At 36.7% G+C, this 23,094-nt stretch overlaps 1 protein-coding gene across 2 annotated transcripts in view; it reads right to left on the bottom strand.

Moving 5' to 3' along the window:
- The window catches only part of Ppp2r5e (protein phosphatase 2 regulatory subunit B'epsilon), a 157,186-nt gene that overhangs the window by 57,247 nt on the left and 76,845 nt on the right, over positions 1–23,094 (bottom strand). For both annotated transcript variants that reach the window (XM_027929450.3, XM_027929451.3), the window contains exon 3: positions 19,965–20,161. In XM_027929450.3, the coding sequence (XP_027785251.1) occupies positions 19,965–20,161 (197 nt within the window). The remainder of the gene's footprint in view (positions 1–19,964; positions 20,162–23,094) is intronic.

Below are 23,094 nucleotides of genomic sequence, written 5' to 3'. Positions count from 1 at the left end.
TACATGTTGTAGAATCATATTGGTCATGCAGTTACATATATACATAAATTATAATGGCTATGTATTCTATTATCTCTCCTATCCCCACATCCCCTCCCTTCTCCTTCCTCTACCTAATCTAAGGTAATGCTATTCTTCTCTAGTGCCCCCCCCCACCTTATTGTGAACTAGCATCCACATATTAGAGAAAACATTCGGCCTTTGGTTTCTTGGGGCTGGCTTATTTCACTTAGCACTGGTAAATGCCATAATTTCTCTCTTCTTTAAAGCTGAGTAATATTCCATTGAGTATACACCAAATTTTCTTTATCCATTCATCTACTGAAGGACACCTAGGTTGGTTTCATAGTGTAGCTATTGTGAATTGAGCTGCTATAAACATTGATGTGGCTGCATTACTGTAGTATGCTGATTTTTAAGTCCTTTGGGTATAAACCGAGAATTGGGATAGCTGGGTCAAATGGTGGTTCCACTCCAAGTTTTCTGAGGAATCTCCATACTGCCAAGCTTCAGAACTTTTAATGACCCCAACAGTAACTTTCAAACCCAATCCTCAATCTCTTTAAATTAATTATAGATAAATAATTTATGATAAATTAAAAAAAGATAGAAAGATTCCACAGTAGCTATGCTTAAGGGGCTTACAATCAAATGGAGATAAGTATCTTTTAAGATGACATCTGATTAGGAAACAAATGGCAAAAACATCAATGTGGGAGGCTATCCTCACACTTGATTTGAGTTACCTCCCTGGCTGGGCGAGAGGCGCTTAGGCACATCTTGTGTCCAGAGCTTTCCCCACCCTTCTCAGGTGTGGAAGCGAATCTGGAGGCGAGTCTGGCCACTACCCCGAAGACCCAACCGTCGCCCCTGACCTTGGGATGCTGCCCCCCTTAATCTTCATTGGATGGGATTTTCCCCAGAATTTTTTGTTCCCCAATAAAAGTCCACTCCCTGGCGTGTTCTCTCTCTCTTGCTAGCCTCTTCAGCAGCCTCGCTATCATAATAGGTGGTTGGACGCTGGAGCTAGGAGGAGCTGTCCTGGAGCTGGTTTAAAAGTAATTAGAGTCTTGTCTCTTCAATTCAAAACTCCCTGGGGATTTCTCACATTTCGAATCTTCATTCATAAAGCTGGTGCTGGTCGTGGGCTAAACATCAAGTTTTCAATTAGCACCTATTTTAATTTACTGACCAATTCATTCAATCAATAATTTCCAAAGTCAAACTATGTCTTTTAATTACCACAGTAAATCTACTGTAGTTTTCCATTTCAGGCTCAGTCTAAATTCTCTTTATAAACCTTGTTATCAATATGAATGATCACAACTATCTAAAAGTAACCTAAACTTGTGGAAGCATCAAAATACTTTATTCTTGCATAATGGCATGTCCTTAAGCACACTATTCTAAGGAGCAAAAATTTAATCAAATCAATTTGGCTATTTCCTGGGCTTTGGCCCTCTACTACAGTTCTAACTTTATTATCTAACAGACTAAATATTATAACTTTTATGTAATATTATAAATACCATCATAATTTTCAGAAAATAATTAACAGAAGTTATTATTCCAAACATGTTCACTTGAGTTAAATGTGATTACCTGGGCCAAAACAATCGCCACTGTGTCCTTGTTTATCACAATGCATGCTGAAGCAGCACACTGACTATTTCAAACACTGTGGTGCCTGGGTGTGGTCAAGCCACTAAAGCAAAGTTGTTCCCATTTTTAGCATAAAAATGCATTTGTGAACAAAGCTCCATACCTTTGAGACAAAACTTACTGAAACAAATACACAGTGCATGGTTTGCGTGGGGCTAGGAAACATGCATTTTTGACAGCTGTAAGATTTGTTTTATGACATCTGAAAATATAAAAGAAGATTTAAAAGATTTCTAGTGAATGATTACAATGTTAGTGTTACACATGCATAGTTATACTTTAATTCTGGATTAGCTGGCTTACTAGGATATAGTGACTATTTATTTGATTTCTAAAACAAAGCAGAACTTCCTAAAAATAACAAAAAGAAGCTTAACAGGCAATTGAATAAAAAGAAAACTTTTTAAAAATTTTTTTTAAAAATCCATATTGCCCAACTAGAATTTTTAAGTAACACAGCCCATATTCAAAAACAATACTGAATATTAATATTAAATTTTTGGCATGTACTATTTTCCTAACTTGCAAAGAATATATCATTTTGGTGGGGGGTTAGGGGTTGGGGGAGGGCTACCAGGGATTGAACTCAGGAGCACTCAGGCACTGAGCCACATCCCCAGCCCTGTTTTGTATTTTATTTAGAGACAGGGTCTTACTGAGTTGCTTAGTGCCTCACCATTGCTGAGATTGGCTTTGAACTCCTGCCCCAGCCTCTTGTGCCACTGGGATTATAGGCATGTGCCACCACACCCAGCTAGAATATGTCATTTTAACCTGTTTTTCCTTTATTAAGTATTTCTTTTTTATCACATTTGGTTATGACAGTGTGTAGATTCACACAGACCAAACAAAGAAAACAAATCTGTTTTCACTGTTACTGCTGCTATTGGTAACAGGAGCCTTCAGTTGATAATTGTTGTGATGAATTGGTACAACTGGATTTTACATGTACTGACTGTTTCTGCAAATAATTCGATCCCTTTAGATGCTGGATTTCATTCAGAAGAATGAGAGAACTGTCAACTGGGAAGAAGAAAAAGGAAAAAAAAAAAAAAAGGAATCTGTCCTCAGAGAGCAAGAATAGAGAATCAATAGAACTTGAATACAGATCAAATGTAAACACAAAGCCCCCTTTTAAGCAATGTCAACATTTCACTGTAAAAGGACAAAAGGGAGAAAGTGAGTGAAGAAAAGGACATTCTTCTGTTCCTCCCTCCTTGACCTGTGGCATGCTCATCAGATGTCAGAGATGCCCCAAGGCAGGAAAAGGTGAGGGAGGATTCCAATGTAAAGAAGACATTGTTGGGTTCCCCTTCATGTTCAGCCACCATTAATGTCGACTCTCCTTAAGAAAGTCCACAGAAGCAGTATTCATAACAGCCCACAACTGAAAACAACCTAGGTGTTCACTGAACAGTGAAAAGAAATACATAAACTATAATACATGCATATAATAAAACAGAAAATAAGCTACAGCAATATAACAAACAGGATGTATTTCATACATATAATGTTGAATGAAAGAAAGCAGATACCCTCAAAAAATATATCACAGAGGAAGGGGATCAAGGGAGGGTAGAATAAAGTGAAAGCAGTAGCAGTGGGAATTGAAATGGAGAAAACTATGTTATATGCATTTAAGAATATGTCCAAATGAACCCTACTGTTATGTACAACTATACTGCCCTTAAAAATAAAACATATTGTTTAATTCACTTTATATATAGTTCAAAATCAGATAAAACTAATTAATTGAATTAACGTCACAATAGTGTCAGGAAAGAGGACTCAAAACTCCAAACTCTGTGCTCTTAACCTCAGTGCCAAATACAATGATATTTAAGATGAGGGCTCTGTAGGAGACTGGTGGGCTTACCTGTAGTAAGATTAATTGAGCTAATTCCTGACCACCATCACCCTAAGAACTCCCTTTTAACAAGTGTCTTTAGGTCTTTGCTCCTGGGCATTTTGGGTCCTTCAAAGAAGAATCATCTATCTCCTGACTCATCCACAATCTGTGAGCTTAGTGGGGAAAACGGTGAAAATATCATCACAAAGTAGCTCTCCACATTCAGAAAAATACCCATTGTTCTCAGTTGTGCCTAATGTCCCAAGTCCAGATTCTTCCCGGTTTAACTTCTCCAGAGAGTAAGCATGCGGTCTTTTACACAGATTTGGAAGGAACAGTCACCTTGCAACTTCGTTTATTAAGAGTGGGGTGGGATCAGCAGTTCTGGCCACTTATACAAACTCTCCACCACATCACCTGTTTTCATCCCTATGCACTTTTTATTTGAGAGGTGCATTTCTGCATACCACCTTAGAGTCAGGTGGTATGACTTGCCTTATTTCCAGATTTCCCCTGCTGCTGCTTCAGATTCAGCTTTCTCTGATCATTTAAGGTAGTGACCACAGTCCATTTGCTTGTTAACAAAATGTTTTATTCTGAGATCTCTCCATTTTGCTTTTCCTTAAGGGTTTTACATCTTTTCAATAATTTGATGAGATATCAAAGAGTTAAAGTAAACACGTACATCTATTCAATCCACTCTATTTACTCAAAATTTAATAATTATTTCCTATTAAATTATTTCTTCCATTCTCCAGTAACTTCTGCTAATTGAAGTAATTTCATTTCCTTACACAAGTATGTCAATCCCTTTTTAGTGGAATAAGTCTAGCAGAATAGCAAGAAACTCAAATGGCAGCTACTCTCATTTTAGCCAAGGCAAAACAAGAAATCCACATCAGCTTTCTTTCTCAGAATTAGTATCAACCACATTAGTAGTAAGTATAGGTATTAAAGTAGATTCAGGATCTCAGGGTATTGAGTACAGAATTCAAATGAATGCCTCCAAGTCATCATTTTATCCAATGAACAAATACACACACACAAAAAAAAAAAATCAGCACTAAAACTCTTAAGTAGAGCAAGGTTCAATCCTTGGTAAACTACTCTTCTTTTCTCAATACTCAGTTTTCTATCAACTTTTCCACTATGGCCTGTTTCCAGAACACATGGATATTTAAATTCCTAAAGTCCTTTATTTCAAATTACCACACAGAGCAGCAATGACATCTCACTACCACCTCAACTTTGGTCTGGTTAAAACCAATTTCTCCCCACTGACCTCCACTAATTCCTAAAGGAGAATTCCCACCTTCTCGTTCTTCTGATGGGTCACTATTCTTGTAAACCTTTGGAGGTGTCTTTAACTCTTCTTTTCCTTTTCCTACTACAAACAATTTCTCAATAAGTTGTATGATTGCTTAAAAATGATTGATGTTTATGGTGCTATTACTTCTCATAGTGGGAATCTGAAGATTGTTTAAATATCCCAAAATAGAAAAATAGTTAAGTAAACAATGATAAATAATGGCAGCCATTGGGGCTGGGATTGTAGCTCAGCGGCAGAGCGCTTGCCTTGCACATGTGAGGCACTGGGTTCGATCCTCAGCACCACATGAAAATAAATAAAAACATTGTGTCCATATCAAAAAAGATCTTTAAAAAAAATAACAATGGCAGCCACAGAATATTTTTTAAAAAATATTTAATTACATGAAAGCATGTTTATATCATAATGCTACAGAAATTTTTTTAAAGAATCTAAATTAAATTTATATTAATATTAGGAAAAACAGGAAAAGGGTATAAGCAAATTTTCTGTGGTGATGGCAATATTCTAGATCTCACTGAGGTAATGCATATTATGAGTGAATTCAATTATTAAATTCATCAAACATTCACCACCAAGGACCCATTCTTAAAACTTTATTACAGCTGGGCATGGTGGCTCATGCCTGTAACCCAGCAGCCCAAAGGCTGAGGTCCTAAGCAACTAACTCAGTGAGGTCCTGTCTCTAAATAAAATATAAAAAAGGGCTAGGGATGTGGCTCAGTGGTTGGGCTCCCTAGGTTCAATACCCAGTACCAAAACACACACACACACACACACACACACACACACACACACACACCTTTATTGTATATTAAATATATTTAATTTAAAAAATAATAATAATAATAATAAAGGGAAAACTCATTTTAAAAAATGGAAAGAGCGCTGGGGATATGGCTCAAGCGGTAGCGCACTCGCCTGGCATGCGTGCGTCCCGGGTTCGATCCTCAGCACCACATACAAACAAATGTTGTGTCTGCCGAAAAACTAAAAAAAAATAAATAAATATTAAAATTCTCTCTCTCTCTCTCTCTCTCTAAAAAAAAAAAAAATTAAAAAAAAATGGAAAGAATTGGCCAAAATGTGAACAGTAATTGAATTTAAATAATGAACCATCGGTGATTTTTCTTTCTTTTCTTTGATGATCCTGGGGAAATAAATATAGGAGGAGAGTTTCTTTACATTTTCTTTTCCATTTCATCTTCCTGACAAGGTGATGACAAGAGACCTCAACTATCCATCATCTTGGGTTAAAATGCCAGTCTTGGACTGGGGTTGTGACTCAGTGGTACAGCGCTCACCTAGCATGTGCAAGGCCTTGGATTTGATCCTCAGCAGCACATAAAAATAAATGAAATAAAGGCATAGTGTCCAACTACAACTAAAAAATATTTTTTTAAAAAATGCCATTCTTATCCTCCTTAAAGGAGCAAAAGTTTTCTTATAGGAGCTAACAAATGAAAAGTAAGAATATTATTTGTATTCCACGTCTATTCAAAACCTCTTATAACTTTCTGCTCACTATTGACAAGATTATGTCTAACTTTCTCTATTTGGCTTGCCCAACTCTCTCTCTAACCTAGACCCATCCCTGCCTCTCCACCTCATTACTCCCAAATTCCAACTAAAAATCCTCTATTCCGGTAGACTTCTATTTCAAGATTAAACATTGCTCAGACATCTTTTCTTCTGATGAAATGATGACCATAATGTTACATTAACTTTCTAGAGTCTGTTATTCCCCATACAAAACTATCACAGGAAAATGACATTTCACACAGAAACAATTATATTGCACTCTCTCCAAAACTGGAAATGTAGCAGTGGATCCAAAAGTGAAGACTGTTGATATTAAATCTTAGAATCCAAAAATAAGAGATATAAACACTGCAACAGTCATAGTGCTTACTGTGTAAATACAGCACAGGGGCCTCATGTTAGTCACACACTGGTTCCTCCCATACTCACTAGCATTACGATTCTAGGGTTTTAATGCACGTTACAATCTGTGTACTATGGATCCTAAATCCCAGAAAATTACTAAATCTGGTGAAGAAAGTGAGTTATAAAGTGCACAAGGTGATAAAACAATAATAACACAGGGCTTTTATGAGAACACAAATTCTGAATGGCAGTTTTGAACACTTCACAGTTCAAAAATCAGCTAATACTCCACGAAAAATTAAAGGTCTTGAATTTTGACTTTAAAAAAGCATACACAAAACACATGAAGCTCCTAATGTATAATTCTGGCTACTGGGTATGTGTTCTTATTTGAAATCACTAAAAATAAACAGGAAATACTGTCAAAACTGTCACTGTCTCTTACTCAGGGGTTGGTATGACTGTCTCTGTAACTTCTCATTAGTAAAACAAAAAGCCCTGAACTTATTGGTGAGTAATTAAAATGCACCTGACCTATATGTGACTACAGAGTCTGTCTATAAATTAACAGCCTCCTTGAAAATTTACTGCTCATAATAAATTGGGGAAGACATACCACTCCAAGGGAGGACAGTTGACGTGTGTTAGTTTCATCTTAGACAGCAGGTTAATTCCTCTGAAATTAAAATTCCTCTGAAGGAAACTAAGAGAGGGCTCTCAGGGATAGGGACTGCCCACAGTCCCTGTTAGCTTACATTTTAAATGTGCTTTTAAACATCACTGCTTTTTGAGTATTCTGTGTCTCAAATAACTACTACTCATACCATTCCCAGTAAGGATACAACAGTTTCCCCACTTTGTTATTAAGAGCAGCACAAAGAGAGGTGGGAGGGAAGGGGAGGGAGAAGGGGAATTGCACAGAAGATGGAAGGAGACCCTCAACGTTATACAGAATACATGTATGACAATGTGGGGGGGGGGGGGGGAGAAAGTGTGTCACATTAGATTGGGTAGAGAGAAGTGATGGGATGGGAGGGGAGGGGAGGGGAGGGGAGGGGAGGGGAAAGGGGGGGGGAGCAGCACATATACAAAACTCAATTTTCCAGCTCTATGTTGTAGAAATTTAACAAATTTTTCAAACTTTTCTAAGAGAAAAAGACAAAAGTCCCTCAAAAGGAAGAAGCCTGCATTATCCCAGATGGTGTTTTACCCTATTCTCCTAAAGGATTTAACTTCTGCAGGAAGGGCAATTCCACAGCATTCCAAGGCTGCCCATTAAGTGCCTCAATCTACTTGTTAACTATTTATCCAAAGGGTCCAGAAACAACATATTCTCCAGTACAGCTTGTTTATACATTTTATTTAAAAAAAAAAAAAACAAAAACAAAAACAAAATATGGCTGTCCAACTTCTCAGGTAATTATAGCCAGTCTTGTTTTCACTTAGAAACATCCTTTCCTGTACCTGTCATCCCTTGCTCTAATAACTATATTCTTCCTTGCCAGAACTCATCCCATTCTTTTCTCTACTGCCTTCCTCTATTTAACAATGTAATTGTGTTTTTATTCTCAAAGTGCCTTATCTTCTTTCCACTTTGCAGAAGCAACTTTCACCTAATAAATCAGTAGATAATGGATACATATTTCTTTTATTTTTCTTTTTTTTTTTTTCTTCTTCATTTACAGATCAAGTTTGGCTTTAAATATTGTTCAGCTGTCAATTACCTCCTGGAAATGACCCACTCTTTTCTTTTCTTGCTTGTTGGTTTTATTTATTTGTTTATTGGTGCTGGGGATTGAACCCAGGGCCCTGTGCATATTTTATTTTGAGACAGAATCTCATTAAATTGCAGAGGCTGGCTACAAACTTATGATCCTCCTGACTCAGTTTCCCCAGTAGCTAGAATTACAGGTGTATACCACAGTCTAATCTTAATTCTAATCAAGAATTCCACATTCACAAGGCTGGGAATATAACTCAGTTTGTAGAGCGTTTGCTTCACATGCATAAAGCCCTGGGTTCAATCCCCAGCACCACCAAAATAAAAAGGTATTGTGTCCATCTACAGTTAAAAAATATATATATATTAACAAAAAGAAAAGAATTCTACATTGAGGACACTAAGTTTCTGCAACTTTCCCCAACTAATAATACATCACTATGATGCAACTAGTTTATTCCTTAGACAATTAATCAACAAATCCCTTTCCCATTTCTATCTCTCAGCAGAGAGGCAATCAATCTGTACAAACGAACCAAGCACTAGAGTCATCTAAGACCCTTTGTACATACCATAGGCAATAATTGTTAACCACTTTATCATTCATTTTCTCGGTAAGATTTTTCCAGAAGCATTGCTTAAGCCCCTAAACCACATGTTCACTTCAAAGTTAAATTAAAAGGTAGGAAAAAAAGAAACACCAAAACGGAAATGCAATACTATAACTTACCCTGCAAATTCTTCTGCCAGTTCATGGGGGAGGGCTAGAGACAGAAGGCGAGTATTCTCATTACACTTAGATGATATTACTGGATATATTAGCACTAGACAAGTCACAGCTGTCAAACAATTTTAAGTATATTGAAAACTTTGAAGAACCTTTAAAGTGGTTAAGCCAGAAGAACTACAGCTTGTAAATGAAGAAAATAGTTGCTTCCTGAATAAAAACCCTCTCTTTAGCACATTTAAATTAAAACTAAACACTTTTAAACCACTATCAAATTCCTCAAGAGAAAATTCTTACAGGAGAGAAATGGTAAATTACTAATGTAGTAGAAACATGAAAATTTTTATTTTGGTAAACTAAGGGCAATCTACATATATAAACACATGGGCCCATGCAGATTTATAGGGAGTTCTCTTCCACACACACACACACACAAAAATTAAATTTTGAAATTTGAAAACCTGAAATGAAATTTCCTAAAGGGTAAGTTTAAAATCAAAAGCCAAGAAGTCATCTCAAAGATGACCAAAAAAAAAACCAAACTTACAGGCCAGTAAAACTTCACTATAAATCTATCTAAATATATATATAAATATATAAATCTATATAAAGGAAAAGGTAGGTTTATCAAAGGTGGTACCATGAATAATGATAACTGTGCTAAGCATTTTTCATATTTTAATTTTCACAACAGTCTTTTCAAGATCACACAACTAAGTGACTAGGTTGGGTCCAGGTCTATTTGTATCTCTTATCCAGGCAGGAGAATAAAAAGGAAAAGCAGGTTGTACATATATCAAGTGCTTCTAAGAATCAGAGGTGGAATAATGATGTGCAAGTCATCATTCAAATCACTTAACTCCCCTTGCTCCAAATCCAGGCTGATCAACCAACCAACTTAAGAATTCCTTGTCTGTCCCAACAGCATGCCTGCAGGGTGAGAAGGCATAGTTCAAATATAATCTTTGGGTGTCTATGGGGGATTGGTTCTAGAACCCCTCCATGGACGCAAAATCTGCAGATGCTCAAATCCCTTATATAAAATGGTATAGTGTTTGCATATAACCTACAAACATCCTTCCATATACTTTAAATCATATCTGGATTACTTATAATACCTAATATAATGCAAATGCCATGTGAATACTTGTTACATTATTTAAGTAAAGACAAGGGGGAAAGTCTGTACATGTTCAGTGCAGATGCAGGTTTTTCACAAATATTTTCTATCTGCAGTTGTTGGTGGAAGGGGATGCAGAACCATCAAATTTAGATAGTCGACTATATATGCTAACAGCTGTCTACTGAGAAGTGGCTTTTCTCACTCTAACTTCATACACTGGCCTTTTGAATTTCCTTCTGACTCTTGTAAGTTCAATTAAGTCAACCACAAGTAAGACTGCACATCACCCAGCTAATAGAGCTACATGCAAAGCACATCTAGGCAGAGAAGCCTCTTCTTTGGAACTTCTAGTGATGGGACAGGGAGGCAAGTGGCATGAGAAAGCATATGAACTTAGGGAACAGAATCATCTCAAGAACTGTAGTTTAGGTGGAACAGAGTGGTGTTTTGAACAGCAAAGCCCTCCTCCTGCGCTCCTCCTTAACCCAAATCAATATGTATTTTCCCATACTAGGAAGAGACTGGTAGGGTAGGTGGAAAAGCTGAGAGGCAGTGTTATCAATTTAAGAATAACAAAGAGGCAATGTAAAGTTATTGTATAGGGTGGTGAGATGGTGAGAGGAAAGGGAGTAAAGGGGAAGCTGTTTCTTAAGCCAAAATTAACATTTAACTCCAGAGCCTACTATTTAAACTGGCCTTGTCAGAAGCGGAAAGAGATACAGGGAAAGACTTTTCATCTATTTAGAACAGCTCAAGGGAAAAGGAAAAACAAAACAGTACAAAGGCAAGAGTCCAACCTTTAGGGCTTTAGTCCTGTTTGTGTGTGCACGCGCATGCACGCACATGCATGAACATATGTGCACACTGGAGGTTCAAACTCAAGGCCCAGCACATGTTAGGCAAGTGCTCTACCACTGAGCTATAATCTCAGCTCAGTCCTCATTTTTACTATGAAGAATGATTACAGGGACACATTATGGCTGAGTAGCTAAGGTATGGTATCTAGAGCCATACTTTCTGGATTCAAAGCTCATTTACCCAGGTGAGTGGCATGGCTTTGGACAAGTTTTTTAACTTCTCTACTTCCTTTCCCTATCTATAAAGTGGTATCTATAATACTACTTATCTCAGGGTTGTTGTGAAGATCGAATTAATTCATGCACTATAGTTGCCAGATTATTATGCTGCTAACAAAAAATACATAAGAGCTGGCAATCCTCTTTTATTACTACACATCTTTGTAAACAGTTTCTAAGAATTGAATAGAACTAAAACTCTAATCTGTGTAATATAACAGTTTACCAGAACCGACATAAGATAAAACAGAAAATCTGAACAGTCAAATATGTATTTAAGAAATTGAATTCACTATCAAAAACCTACCCACAGAGAAAACCCCAGGCCCAGATGGTTTCACTGGGTAAGTCATTGGGAAAATTCATTTTTATCTTTAGTTGTTGACATAAATGGAAGAACCATACTCCTTTCTAATCTTTTTCAAACTAAGCAACATCTAGCATAGATGTTTACTGCATACATGGCAAAATCAAACAATTTTGGAGTCAGATATACCTTGAAAGTTGAATCAGAAGCAAGTGATTTTTCTCCCACAAAAATACTAACAGAATTTACAAAAGTTTGCAGTCAATATCAGAGGGTTCACTGACCACATTAAACCAATCTATGGGCACCCTAAGATGCTAAGTAAATATTGTTAAATGAGCATTAACTAGAGTAGCACAGAGGGAAAGTTTAAGACAGTAATTTAGAAAGAACAAAGTATCTACCAGTCTCTCTACCCTCTGACAAATTACAAATGCTAACAATCAGCTCCCAATCCCAAGCAGTGAATTCTTCCTATCTCCTTTTAAAAATGTCTTTGGGTACCTTTCATTATTAAATCTTAACCTTTTTCCTATGCACTAAGGAAATCTAAAATTTCTAATCTAATTCTGAGGTCCTATCTCTTTAGATTTATCCTATCCTCAAAATTTCCCAATAACTTCAGTTACTAAATGACCTTCTCAGCTATCACTCAATTCTCCTCCATTACTTTTAGCCTGTAATTTCTTCTTCTTCTTTTTTTTTTTTTTTTTTTTTTTTTTTTGTAGTTGTAGATGGATAGCATACTTTCATTTGTTTATTTTATGTGCTGCTAACCCAGTGCCTCATATATGCTAGGTTGGAGCTATAGCCCCAACCCCAGCCTGTAATTTCTTTGAATCCAAAAAATTACCTCCAAGGCAAATTCTAGCCAGGATATATAGTTATTTTTCTAATAAGATGCAGGAAGAGAAAAAATGAAAAGTTCCGATTTTTCCCTAGTAGTTATCATTCCCGAGGCTACATTTAGATAGTTGTGATCTTATGGAAAGAAATCCTCTGTCCTTCAGCCAATAGCATATGTAGTGGAGTTAACAAAGCACTCTAAGAATATGTGTAGGCAGACTTTGAGATCTTTAATTGTGACTATATAACCTCCCACAACACCATATTATTCTATTAAAAGGCTAATGAGAACTATGATTTCAGTTAAATCAAAGAATTTATAAAAGATAAGGCACTTAGATAACCAAGTTACAGAATATAATTTCAGAGTGGGGAAAAAACAAAGCTAATAATGGCCAAGAAACAATATAAAGGACTCAAGGAAACAGCTCAATAGAACAGAAAAAAACAACCCTTCACCATATTTTATTGAAACTACAATAACTTTGGAAAAATCACTTGCTCTACAATTTGAGTTGTATACAGATTTTACTAGACTGGGAGTAAGGCAGACTTTGAAATGAAGACAAGCCCATGACATAAAAAACAAGAAAGGGGGCTGGGGTTGCGGCTCAGTGGTAGAGCGCTCATCTAGCACGTACAAGGCACTGGGTTCAATCCTCAGCACCACATAAAAATAAATAAAATAAAGATAGTGTGTCCACTTAAAACTAAAAAATAAATATTTTTTTAAAAAAATAGGTAAACAATAATAGCAATGACCATGTGATAAGGCTGAATACTTTCTGTAAAAGGGAAATGATAGAATTTTACTCTAATGAAGATACTATGACTATTGTGGGAGCAATCTATCTATCATCACCGTATCAACTTCCTCATGTCATCCACTCTCAATCTCCTGTACCACTGCAATGAAACATAGTGATTCTATGGTAACATCTGGAGTTCAATCATTGGTCTTTCTCTCCCCTGCCCTACTCCATGCTGACAATTATCACTCTCCATTTCCATCTCTCTGCATCTAGGTCTCTCAGGGGAACCTCAATATCAACATATCAAAAATCAACTCCTTGGCTTCTACATAAAACCTGCTTTCCATAGTGCTAAACCTTTCTTACACAAAAGCAAGTATTTACCACTTAAAGACATTCTTAGCCCAAGTGTTATCCCTCCTCTCCTCTACTTCCTCACTGATGCTAGTTTGTATTCCACATCTTCTGTAATACTCCTCTTCCCCTAAATGATTCCTCTATGTTTTCCATTTTCATCCCCTTCCAATCTATCTGCCCACAGCCATTATAATGCAAATCTGACCATATCAGTCCCCTAGTTCAAGTTTTTCAGTGGTTTTCCACTGTCTCTGAGATTCTTTCAGAATCTTAAGTGGAAATCTTCAGCTGCCACCATTCACTTCCTCCTACTCCCCAACACACACACACACACACACACACACACACACACACACAATCCCTTTCTCTCCCTCTTACTGCTGTAACAACACAGCACTCCTAGTGTTTCCCTGTATCCACCAGGTGGTTTGGGAATTCCTTTGTATCATATAATTTTTTTTCATTTCAACACTTGGAAAACACACACAATCTTAATATCCTACTAAAGCTTCACTCATTCTATAAAGTCTCCTTGACCACCTTATATAGTAATAATCAACCACCCCACTCTGTCTACTCCTTCCTTGCCTTGCATATACTTCTGAGTGTACATATGAAAAAATCTAATTAGGTAATTATAAGAGTGTTCTCTCCTTCATATTGTGAGCTCTTTGGCAGAGCAAGGCCATCTTTTTTTTTTTTTAAGTTGATGGACCTTTATTTTATCCATTTATTTATATGTGGTGCTAAGAATTGAAGCCAGTGCCTCACATGTGCTAGGCAAGCACTCTACCACTGAGCCACAACCCCAGCCCCAAGGCCATCTTTCTTAAATCATTAAAATGCAAAAGAATGGCAGTAAGCCATTTAATAAATACTACCTGAAAGTAACAAAACAATGTCTTCACCAATAAGAACTCATCTCACATTTGAAGTATCCCCAATAGAAATATTTTTGAAAAAGATATGCAAATATAAAGAACATAAAATATACAGATTTCAGATTTGAGTAAATAAAAATTTACACAAGATTACTTGGAGAACCAAAAATTCTAAGAAATCTTTCAAATGAATACTAACAACAGAACCAAAAAAAGTATAAAGTGATTTAAAACACACACACACACACACCTCAAGGTTCTTATTTTCCCATTAGATATGACCCCATGAGAAACACATGAAACATACCACTTACCTAAGCATATACTTCAAACAATAATTTGTAGACTTAAAGGCAGAATCCATCATAAATTAAGACTTAGACTATGTTTATCAATAGAGTTGGCAGTGTTCAGAGTTGGAAGGATCTAAGACATCATCATCAATTCCTTCCAATAGAGAAAATGAGACTAAAAGAAGAAATTACTTAGGTAAGCTCTCACTGCTAGATAAATGGAAAGTAAAAAATGAGGACAGTGGCTTCCACATTCATTTTCTGTGGCTCTTTCCACTATCCCCACACTATTTTTCTGTGGGTAAGTTATGTACTATTTTGTTATGTTTTGTTTACTCACAAAAGAGTTGGGTTTTTTCCTAGCAGTCTATAGGTGTTATCCAGGCTTCATTAAAACATTAGAAATGACTTCCCCAACTCACAGATTGGTTTCACCTGTCACTTCATTTCCCATCAACAGGAATACCAGCTCTCAAAGTACGGGTTCCCATCAAGTTGGATGAGCTTTTGATGTTGATGCTAACACCATACCATGTCATTATAAGTCAGTATCCATTATGGCCTATGAAACTCAGCCATCACTTCATTGATACTGCATTTAAAATACTAACATTTTCTTCACTAATCCAGTTAAGTAGTTTTATTCTATAGTACCAAGAATGAGGAAGAGATGGGAACAGAAATTTTTAATAAGCCAGATCATCCTGGAATTAGGGAATCTGAGAACCACTAAGGCAATGGAAAATGACACATGTATCTGAAAGAACATTTTAAGTCCACAGAAATCATGAGTTCCACCAATGATTGTAAAATCAAATATCAAATAACAAAATTTTTAAAACAGAAAAATATTATTGAATTCTTGTCATGTTAGGCACTGTTCTAAAAGCTTTACATACAAAAACCCCCCAAAAGGCAGGTAAGACATAGATAAGGAAAGTGAACAGCACCAGAATTTCTATACATATGCAAGGGGTTGCAAAATATAAGTAGGGCACACCAATGAAGACTTAGTTTCCAGTCTTCCTATTAAGCTTTAAGTAAACTGTTAAACTGTATGTGTATCTGAGTTAGCAAGACCCTTGATATGCAAACAAAGCACAGGCATGTTATTTAGGTAGAATATTTATGAAGTGAGTGGGAGAGACTGTGACCATCCTTCCCCCAAACCTATGGACTCCTAGCACTACACAAAAACTGAGGGCCCCAAAGATAAAAATCCCTCACTCACAGTGATGAAGCAAGTACAAGACAGGCAGAGCTGGCCCTTCAGCCCAGGTCAGTGTGGTTCCTAAGTCCTTTCTCTTTCTACTCTCTCCAAATACCTCCTTTTGTATAAATGCCCCCAGACAGTCTAAGTACCATATAAAAATTATTAACTAATAACTTTGTAGGTCATCTGCTATGAAAAATGAATGTATTTCTGAGAACCTTAAGCTAACATACAGAAAGCTAATTTTCTAATGCCTTAGAACAATACGCATACTACAATTTCAAGACCTCCTAAGGCAGAATTCAAGTACATTTCAAAACACACACAAAAGACAGGAGTCTTTTGGGGTGGGGAGAAGGGAATGAAGGAGATGAGAAAATAGTCTCTCTTAGGATATTAAAGCTGGTTTAAGGCCAAGCTGGTTAATAAAACTGAAATAATTTTTAGGATTATGCAAAATACTGGGTTTAAAAACTGAATATAATCCAGTGATATCCAATATCTTACTCATAATTTGAGAGCCTGAAATGCTTGCTTTTTAAGAGGGAATTTATTCAACAAATTTCAATTAGGCCTGGGCTAGTAGGCATTATGGAAGCCACAAAGGTATGCAAGACACAGCTCTTCCCAAGGAGTACTTGCAGTCTAATTAGAAAAACTAGATAAATGTGTGGAAGGATAAAACAAACAAATTCCAGAAGGGTGGGTTGCCAAGAAGCAGAGAACTTCAACGAAGAAGCAAACACTAGGCTTTTGAAACAGTGGCAGCACTGTAAACAAGCCCTTGAAGGGAAAATGAGAATTGGAGGCAGGGGCTGAAGGATATTTGATGGGCCCAAAATAGGCTATTAAAAAACAAATCAACACCAAATGCTGGAGAGGATGTGGAGCAACAGGAACTCTCTCACTCATTGCTGGTTGGGAATGCAAAACGGAGCAGCCACTCTGAAAGACAGTTTGGCAGTTTCTTAGAAAACCAAACATAATTGCTGCCATAAGATCCAGCAATTGCACTCCTTGCTATTTACTCAAAAAGGAGTTGAAAAACGTATGGCTATACAAAAGCCTGCATGCATGTGGATGTTCATAGAAGTTTTATTCATAACTGCCCAAACGTAGAAGCAACCAAGTTGTCCTTCATAGGTGAATACATAAACTGTTGTACACCCCACAATGAAATAGTATTCAACATAAAAAGCATGAGCTATCAAGCAATGAAAAGAAATGAAGGAAACTTAATGCATATTACTAAGTAAAGGAAGCCAATTTAAAAAGAGTATATACTGTATGATTCCAAGTATGTAACACTCTGAAAAAGGCAAAACTATGAAGATAGTAAAAGAAGATCAGTGGTTGCCAAGGAGTTGGGGGTGGGGATGGTAATGAAAAGGCAGAACACAGTGGATTTTCAGGGCAGAGAAAACACTCTGTATGATAATATAATGGTAGATACATGTCATTACGTTATTGGTCCAAACACAAAGAATAGATAATACCAAGTATGAATCCTAATTAAACAATGGACTCTGGGTGATTATGGTGTGCCAGTGCAAGTTTCATCAATTATAACAAATGTACCACTATGGGGGCTGGGATTGTAGCTCAGCAGTAGAGTCCTTGCCTAGCACATGCAAGGCACTGGGTTCAATCCTCAGCAACACATTAAACAAATAATAAAATAAAGGTGTTGTGTCCAACTACAACTAAAAAAAATATTTAAAAAAAAAAAATGTACCACTATGGTGGGGGAAGCTATCCCTGTGCGGGGCAGGGATATATGGGAAATCCCTGGACATTCCTCTATGTAATCATAAAACTGCCCAAAAAAAAATAAAATCTTTAAAAATGAATAAACAAATATACAGATATTTTCATACAAGGGCAAACTCGTGTTTATGAGCTTCTTCATAGGGCACTAGTTAAAGTGGTATATTCATAATATGGTACATTCATAAAATGAAATATAGTGTAGGTGGTTAAAAAAACATGTCAGCATAGGCTGGGGATGTGGCTCAAGGTAGCGCGCTCGCCTGGCATGCATGCGTCCCAGGTTCGATCCTCAGCACCACATACAAACAAAGATGTTGTGTCCGCCGAGAACTAAAAAATAAATATTAAAAAATTCTCTCTCTCTCTCTCTCTCTCTTTAAAAAAAAAAAAAAATGGCAGCTTTAGATGTATGATATATATTATATATTGCTAAGAGAAAAAAGCAAGATGCAGGAAAGGTGTGTGTTATACCATCGCTTGTGTGCTTACAAAATTTGACAATACTTATACAAATATGCTTGTATATGCTTATATATTCATAAATTATCAATGGGAAGATTTAGGAAAAAGTTATAAACAGTATATACATCTGTTGACTGAGGATACTGCTACATAAAACAAAGGGACTGTGCTCTACAGAAGGCAAGAGACTACAGAAAATCCTGAATATTAGGATAAGAGATTTAGAAAGCCTGCATGCATACTCAAGAGCAGGATTCTCAACAATGGAACTACTGACATTTGGGACCAGATAATTCTTAGTTGTGTGGGCTGCCCTGTAAGACTTCTAGTAGCACTGCTAGCCACTAGATACTGAACACATCCTCCTACTTGCTGTCCCTGGTTGTGACTACCAAAAACGTCTCAACGTTGCCAAATGTCCCCTATGAAGTAAAACTTCTCCAGGTTGAGAAGTACTGCTCAAGAGCTACAATGATAGTAATTTACAAAACACTGCAGCTCTATATCCTTGCAAATTAACAACTCCAACATACATTCATATATAGATCTGAGGGGCATATTTGGCAGTTTTGAAATGACCTTCATACATCAGTTTCTCAAGCTGAGATAATTCAAGCCCCTTCCCAGATCTGAATTATCATTTCTAACTATATCTACTCCATCACAAATGTCTCTTTTTTTGCTCATATTGAATCCTAAATAATGAAGCTAGATAGATGTTCAGTAGTATATGAGAACATGCCAATTCCCCTAATGGGCTTCACAATGATGCACTGACCTGTTACCTCCACAGGTTAATTTCACAAGTCAACACACCAGCCTTACCCTCCATTCCACCGACCACCAAATAGCACGTTTCTAGATCCAAGATCTTCTGAGACGTCAAGGAAGGCAATCTTCCAAAAGAAATCTAACAATCATATTTTGGCTCAACTTTTGAAAAACTAATATAACTACTGATACAATAAGAATATAATTACTCACATTATACTAAGGTTTCTTCCTATAATTCCTAATAAACATACAAAGTGTAACACAATGTCCTAAAATCGTGAAAGGAATCACCCCTGATTTCAAGGAGACTATAAAGAGAATGATTAGTTCTAAAGCCAAGAGAGGGTTGTACTAGAGTCTACAATCACAATTTTTTTGAAATATTTATTTTTCAGGTTTTGGTGGACACAATATCTTTATTTTATTTGTATGTGGTGCTGAGGATGGAACCCAGCGCCTGGCACATGCTAGGCAAGAGCGTTACCGCTTGAGCCACATCCCCAGCCCTACAATCACAATTTTTATTAAGTGTAAAGCCATTTCAAATATACCACAATGAATGAGGATGAGAAAAAAAGAAAGACATCCAACAGGCTTGAATATTTTTCAAACACAGATCTAAAACTTGGGTTGACTCTCCTGTGTCTTTTCCTTTTGAAAGGCCAGAAATCCAATAATACCCTGGCAATCTTGGCTTCATATTTTGAAGTCACTGATTCCTTCAATGCTGTTGTAGTTGAAAAGTTCTGGATTTCATCCTTATGAAATCATGCTCTTCAGATTCTAGTATTGTGCCGACTACTTTTGCTTAGCTCTCAGAACGTTGGTTCTCATTTGTGGAGGTAACCTCCAGTGACCTCACTCTGTAATAAATACATTTGTGAGTCGCTATGGAAGATGCTTAAAAGTGTCAGCGGCGAAAAAAAGAAACTCACCATTCTAACTACTTCAGGGTAAGTCTGCTCTGTCAAACAGCCTCTGCTTATTGTAATGTAGTCCACCAGTTCATTAAGAGTGGAGCGCTTGTATTCTTTCATTTTAAGATCAGATAGCGTGTCCATGAAGTCAAAAATGACACAGCACTGCTGAAGTTTCTTTAGGAACAGTTCAGGCTGCTCTGAGGTTGGAACGTCTAAGAAAAAAAAAGGAAATGGTGTAAGTCTGTCATCAATTTCTAAGTAACAGGAATTCTCTGCGAAATTTACTTCAAAAGCAAGCTCAAAAGAATAAGAATTCACATGACAATAGTGTTCTTTTTAACAGTTACACATAGGGGGAGGGGATAACATATACACTATTTCAGAGATCTTGACTCTGAAAACTATAATGCACCAACACAATTGACTCTGGTTGCTATTCTGCAACCAAAGATTGACTAAAATCCCAAGAGCCATTAGAAGTTTGAAGCAAATTTTAACAACAACAAAAAAAATAACCCTGATGTCAATACCCGTAAATCCAAAAACACTGAAAAATGTCAAATTCTTCCTCATAAGGTAAAGCCAGAAGTTTTCACTGTTGGTTTAAATTAGTTTTACTAAAAAAATTCAAAGCAGAAATGTCAGTCTATCCATTTTAATTTCATGCTGACACTCTTGATATTTAAAGCAATTATTGTGTGTGTTCTTATTTTGTTTTGTTTTTGCTTGATTTTTATGAAGTTTCTTTGTCAAAGACACTTGAAACCCCCCCCCCCCCAAAAAAAAAAGAAAGAAAGAAAAATAACAACTCTCTAAAAAAGAGCACACTAAACGGTATGGTGGCACATACCTGTAATCCCAGTGGCTGAGGCAAAAGGATCACAAGTTCAAATCCAATCTCAGCAACTTAGCAAGGCCCTAAGCAACTTAGTGATATAAATTTAAAAAAATTTAAATCTTAAAAATAAAAAGGGATGGAGATTTGGCACAGTGGTAATGTGCCCCTGGGTTCAATTCTAGGTCCAAAAACAAATAAGTAAAAATAAAAACAAAAAAGAGCACACCAGTAGTAGGAAAATAAGAGCAAATTCCCTTCATCTACACTCTCTTTTGATCCACCTTTTTCCCTTACATTGGGAAAAAACTACTAACGTCTTTATTAATATGTTCTCAGAATAGACATCTGTTCTTTTTTAAAACAAACAGCAGGTCAGACATTTGGCTTGGTTTAAAAAAAAATGTAAGAAATTTTAGGTTAATTAAAATTCTCCAGCTAGAAAGGAATCTGACCTACAATTGGATTTGAAATACACGATTGAGCTACAGACAACCAAATCCACTCCTATCTTTTCTACTATTTTATTTCCCCAAACTGGAGCATCACTGGAGAGGCAATGAAATTATGACCCACATAGGCTCTGCTGCCTTTATCCAAGGCAATTAACTCATTAATCCTCAGAACATCTTTTGAGGTAAGCAGGTAGCATGGTTATTCTTCATTTTTCAATAAGAAAAGCAGGCACAGTCATTGAGATGAACACAATGAATGAACTATGGAGCTGGGCACAATGCCCAGGTCTCTAGCCATACACCCAAGTTCCCTTTGTACTACTTCAGAAGGATTTTAACAGTGTTTGGCCGGTCACTAACAACCATTCTCAGTTGTCAATCTTCCAGTAAATCCTATACAGTGGCTTCACAGCGTAGGCCATCTGCTCTCTGAAGGAGAATGCTACATCATCTAGAACCCACCTTACAACCAAGAGCCCCAGTAGAGCGGAATGGAAACCAGCCTAGGCCTGTTTTACACATGATCCACATGACTAGCTCCATTAACTCCCATCCCCTACCCATATCCCACAACCCAAGTGACAGAGAACTAATCAAGCCACCCTGGACCTCATAGACAATTCCCCCCAAAACACTGACTGCTAAGGTTAAACCTAGCTGAAAGGAAAACAGATCTTTTCCAAAGGATATTAGGGAACAAGGAATAATAAATGCATTTGAAGGTATCACCACTACTCTCAGCATAAACAAGTTGTAAATTTGGTAATTGTTAACAGTGAGTTTCACTCTACCCCCAACCCCCCAAAGGTTCCCAGTGGCTTAATATACTTATAATCAAATACTTTGGATTTAAGGCATAATATATACTTATTCTGTGCTCCTAAAATGAATCATTTTTAAAATCTAGCTTGGGACCATAAGAACCAAACATAGTCAGATCAAGTTTTCTCTTTAAGTGCTACCTGATCAGGTGTTTAAAATAAATAAATAAGCAAAAACTAAATACAGCTGCTTATGAATATAAGTGTATATAGTCTTAACCAGTATCTAATTACATGCACAGGACCACCATGGTCCAGACTCCAGATCCTGAAACTGAATGGAGTTTTGATGCTGTAAAGGGAATAAGAAAAAGCTTATTAAACGGGGTATTAGTTAAAGGTTAAAATCTTCAGGGAAAATTGAAACTTTTGATATAACTTTCATAAAACCTAAAAATCAGATCGCTCACATGGAGAACTCCTTAAACACAGCACATAAGAATTACAAAACATCTATAAATGATAGCCTTTCTGAGAGTAAATCAACATTTAAGCAGTAACAACAATTAATGTTTGTGGTTACTGCAATAACAATCAAGAGATTCATTCATTTAGCAAGTCAAAAAATTCAAGCAGTTAACATTTAGATCCTTTTTAATGTCAGGCAATTGGAGTTTATCCTTTATTTATGCAAACTGGCATGTCATAAACAAATGAGAACCAGGCTAACCACTTGCCAGATGGAATAATGATAATAAGCGTACATTTATTGAACAGAGTTAGTATACTTACTATGTACTATTCTAAACACTTACACATATTACATTTTGATTAATATCTACAACAACCCTACACAGTAGGTACTATTTCAAGTTTAACAGATGAATAAACCAAAATAGAGATTGCTTCAGTAATCTGCCCATAGTCATACAGCTAATAAGCATTGGAGACAGGAGTCAAACACAGGCAATCTGGCTCCAGGCCTGGACTCATCATCACCATGTACCATTCAAACACAATCAAAGGCCAGAGTGATATCATATTCCAGAAAATTAGGGGGATGGGGTGTGTGGGCAATCTCCCCTCCAGACCAT

Source organism: Marmota flaviventris, chromosome 2, assembly GCF_047511675.1.
Source record: "Marmota flaviventris isolate mMarFla1 chromosome 2, mMarFla1.hap1, whole genome shotgun sequence".
Lineage (NCBI taxonomy): Eukaryota > Metazoa > Chordata > Mammalia > Rodentia > Sciuridae > Marmota > Marmota flaviventris.
The sequence above is the reverse complement of the archived record's forward strand: the minus strand, read 5'-3'. Positions and strand labels throughout refer to the sequence as shown.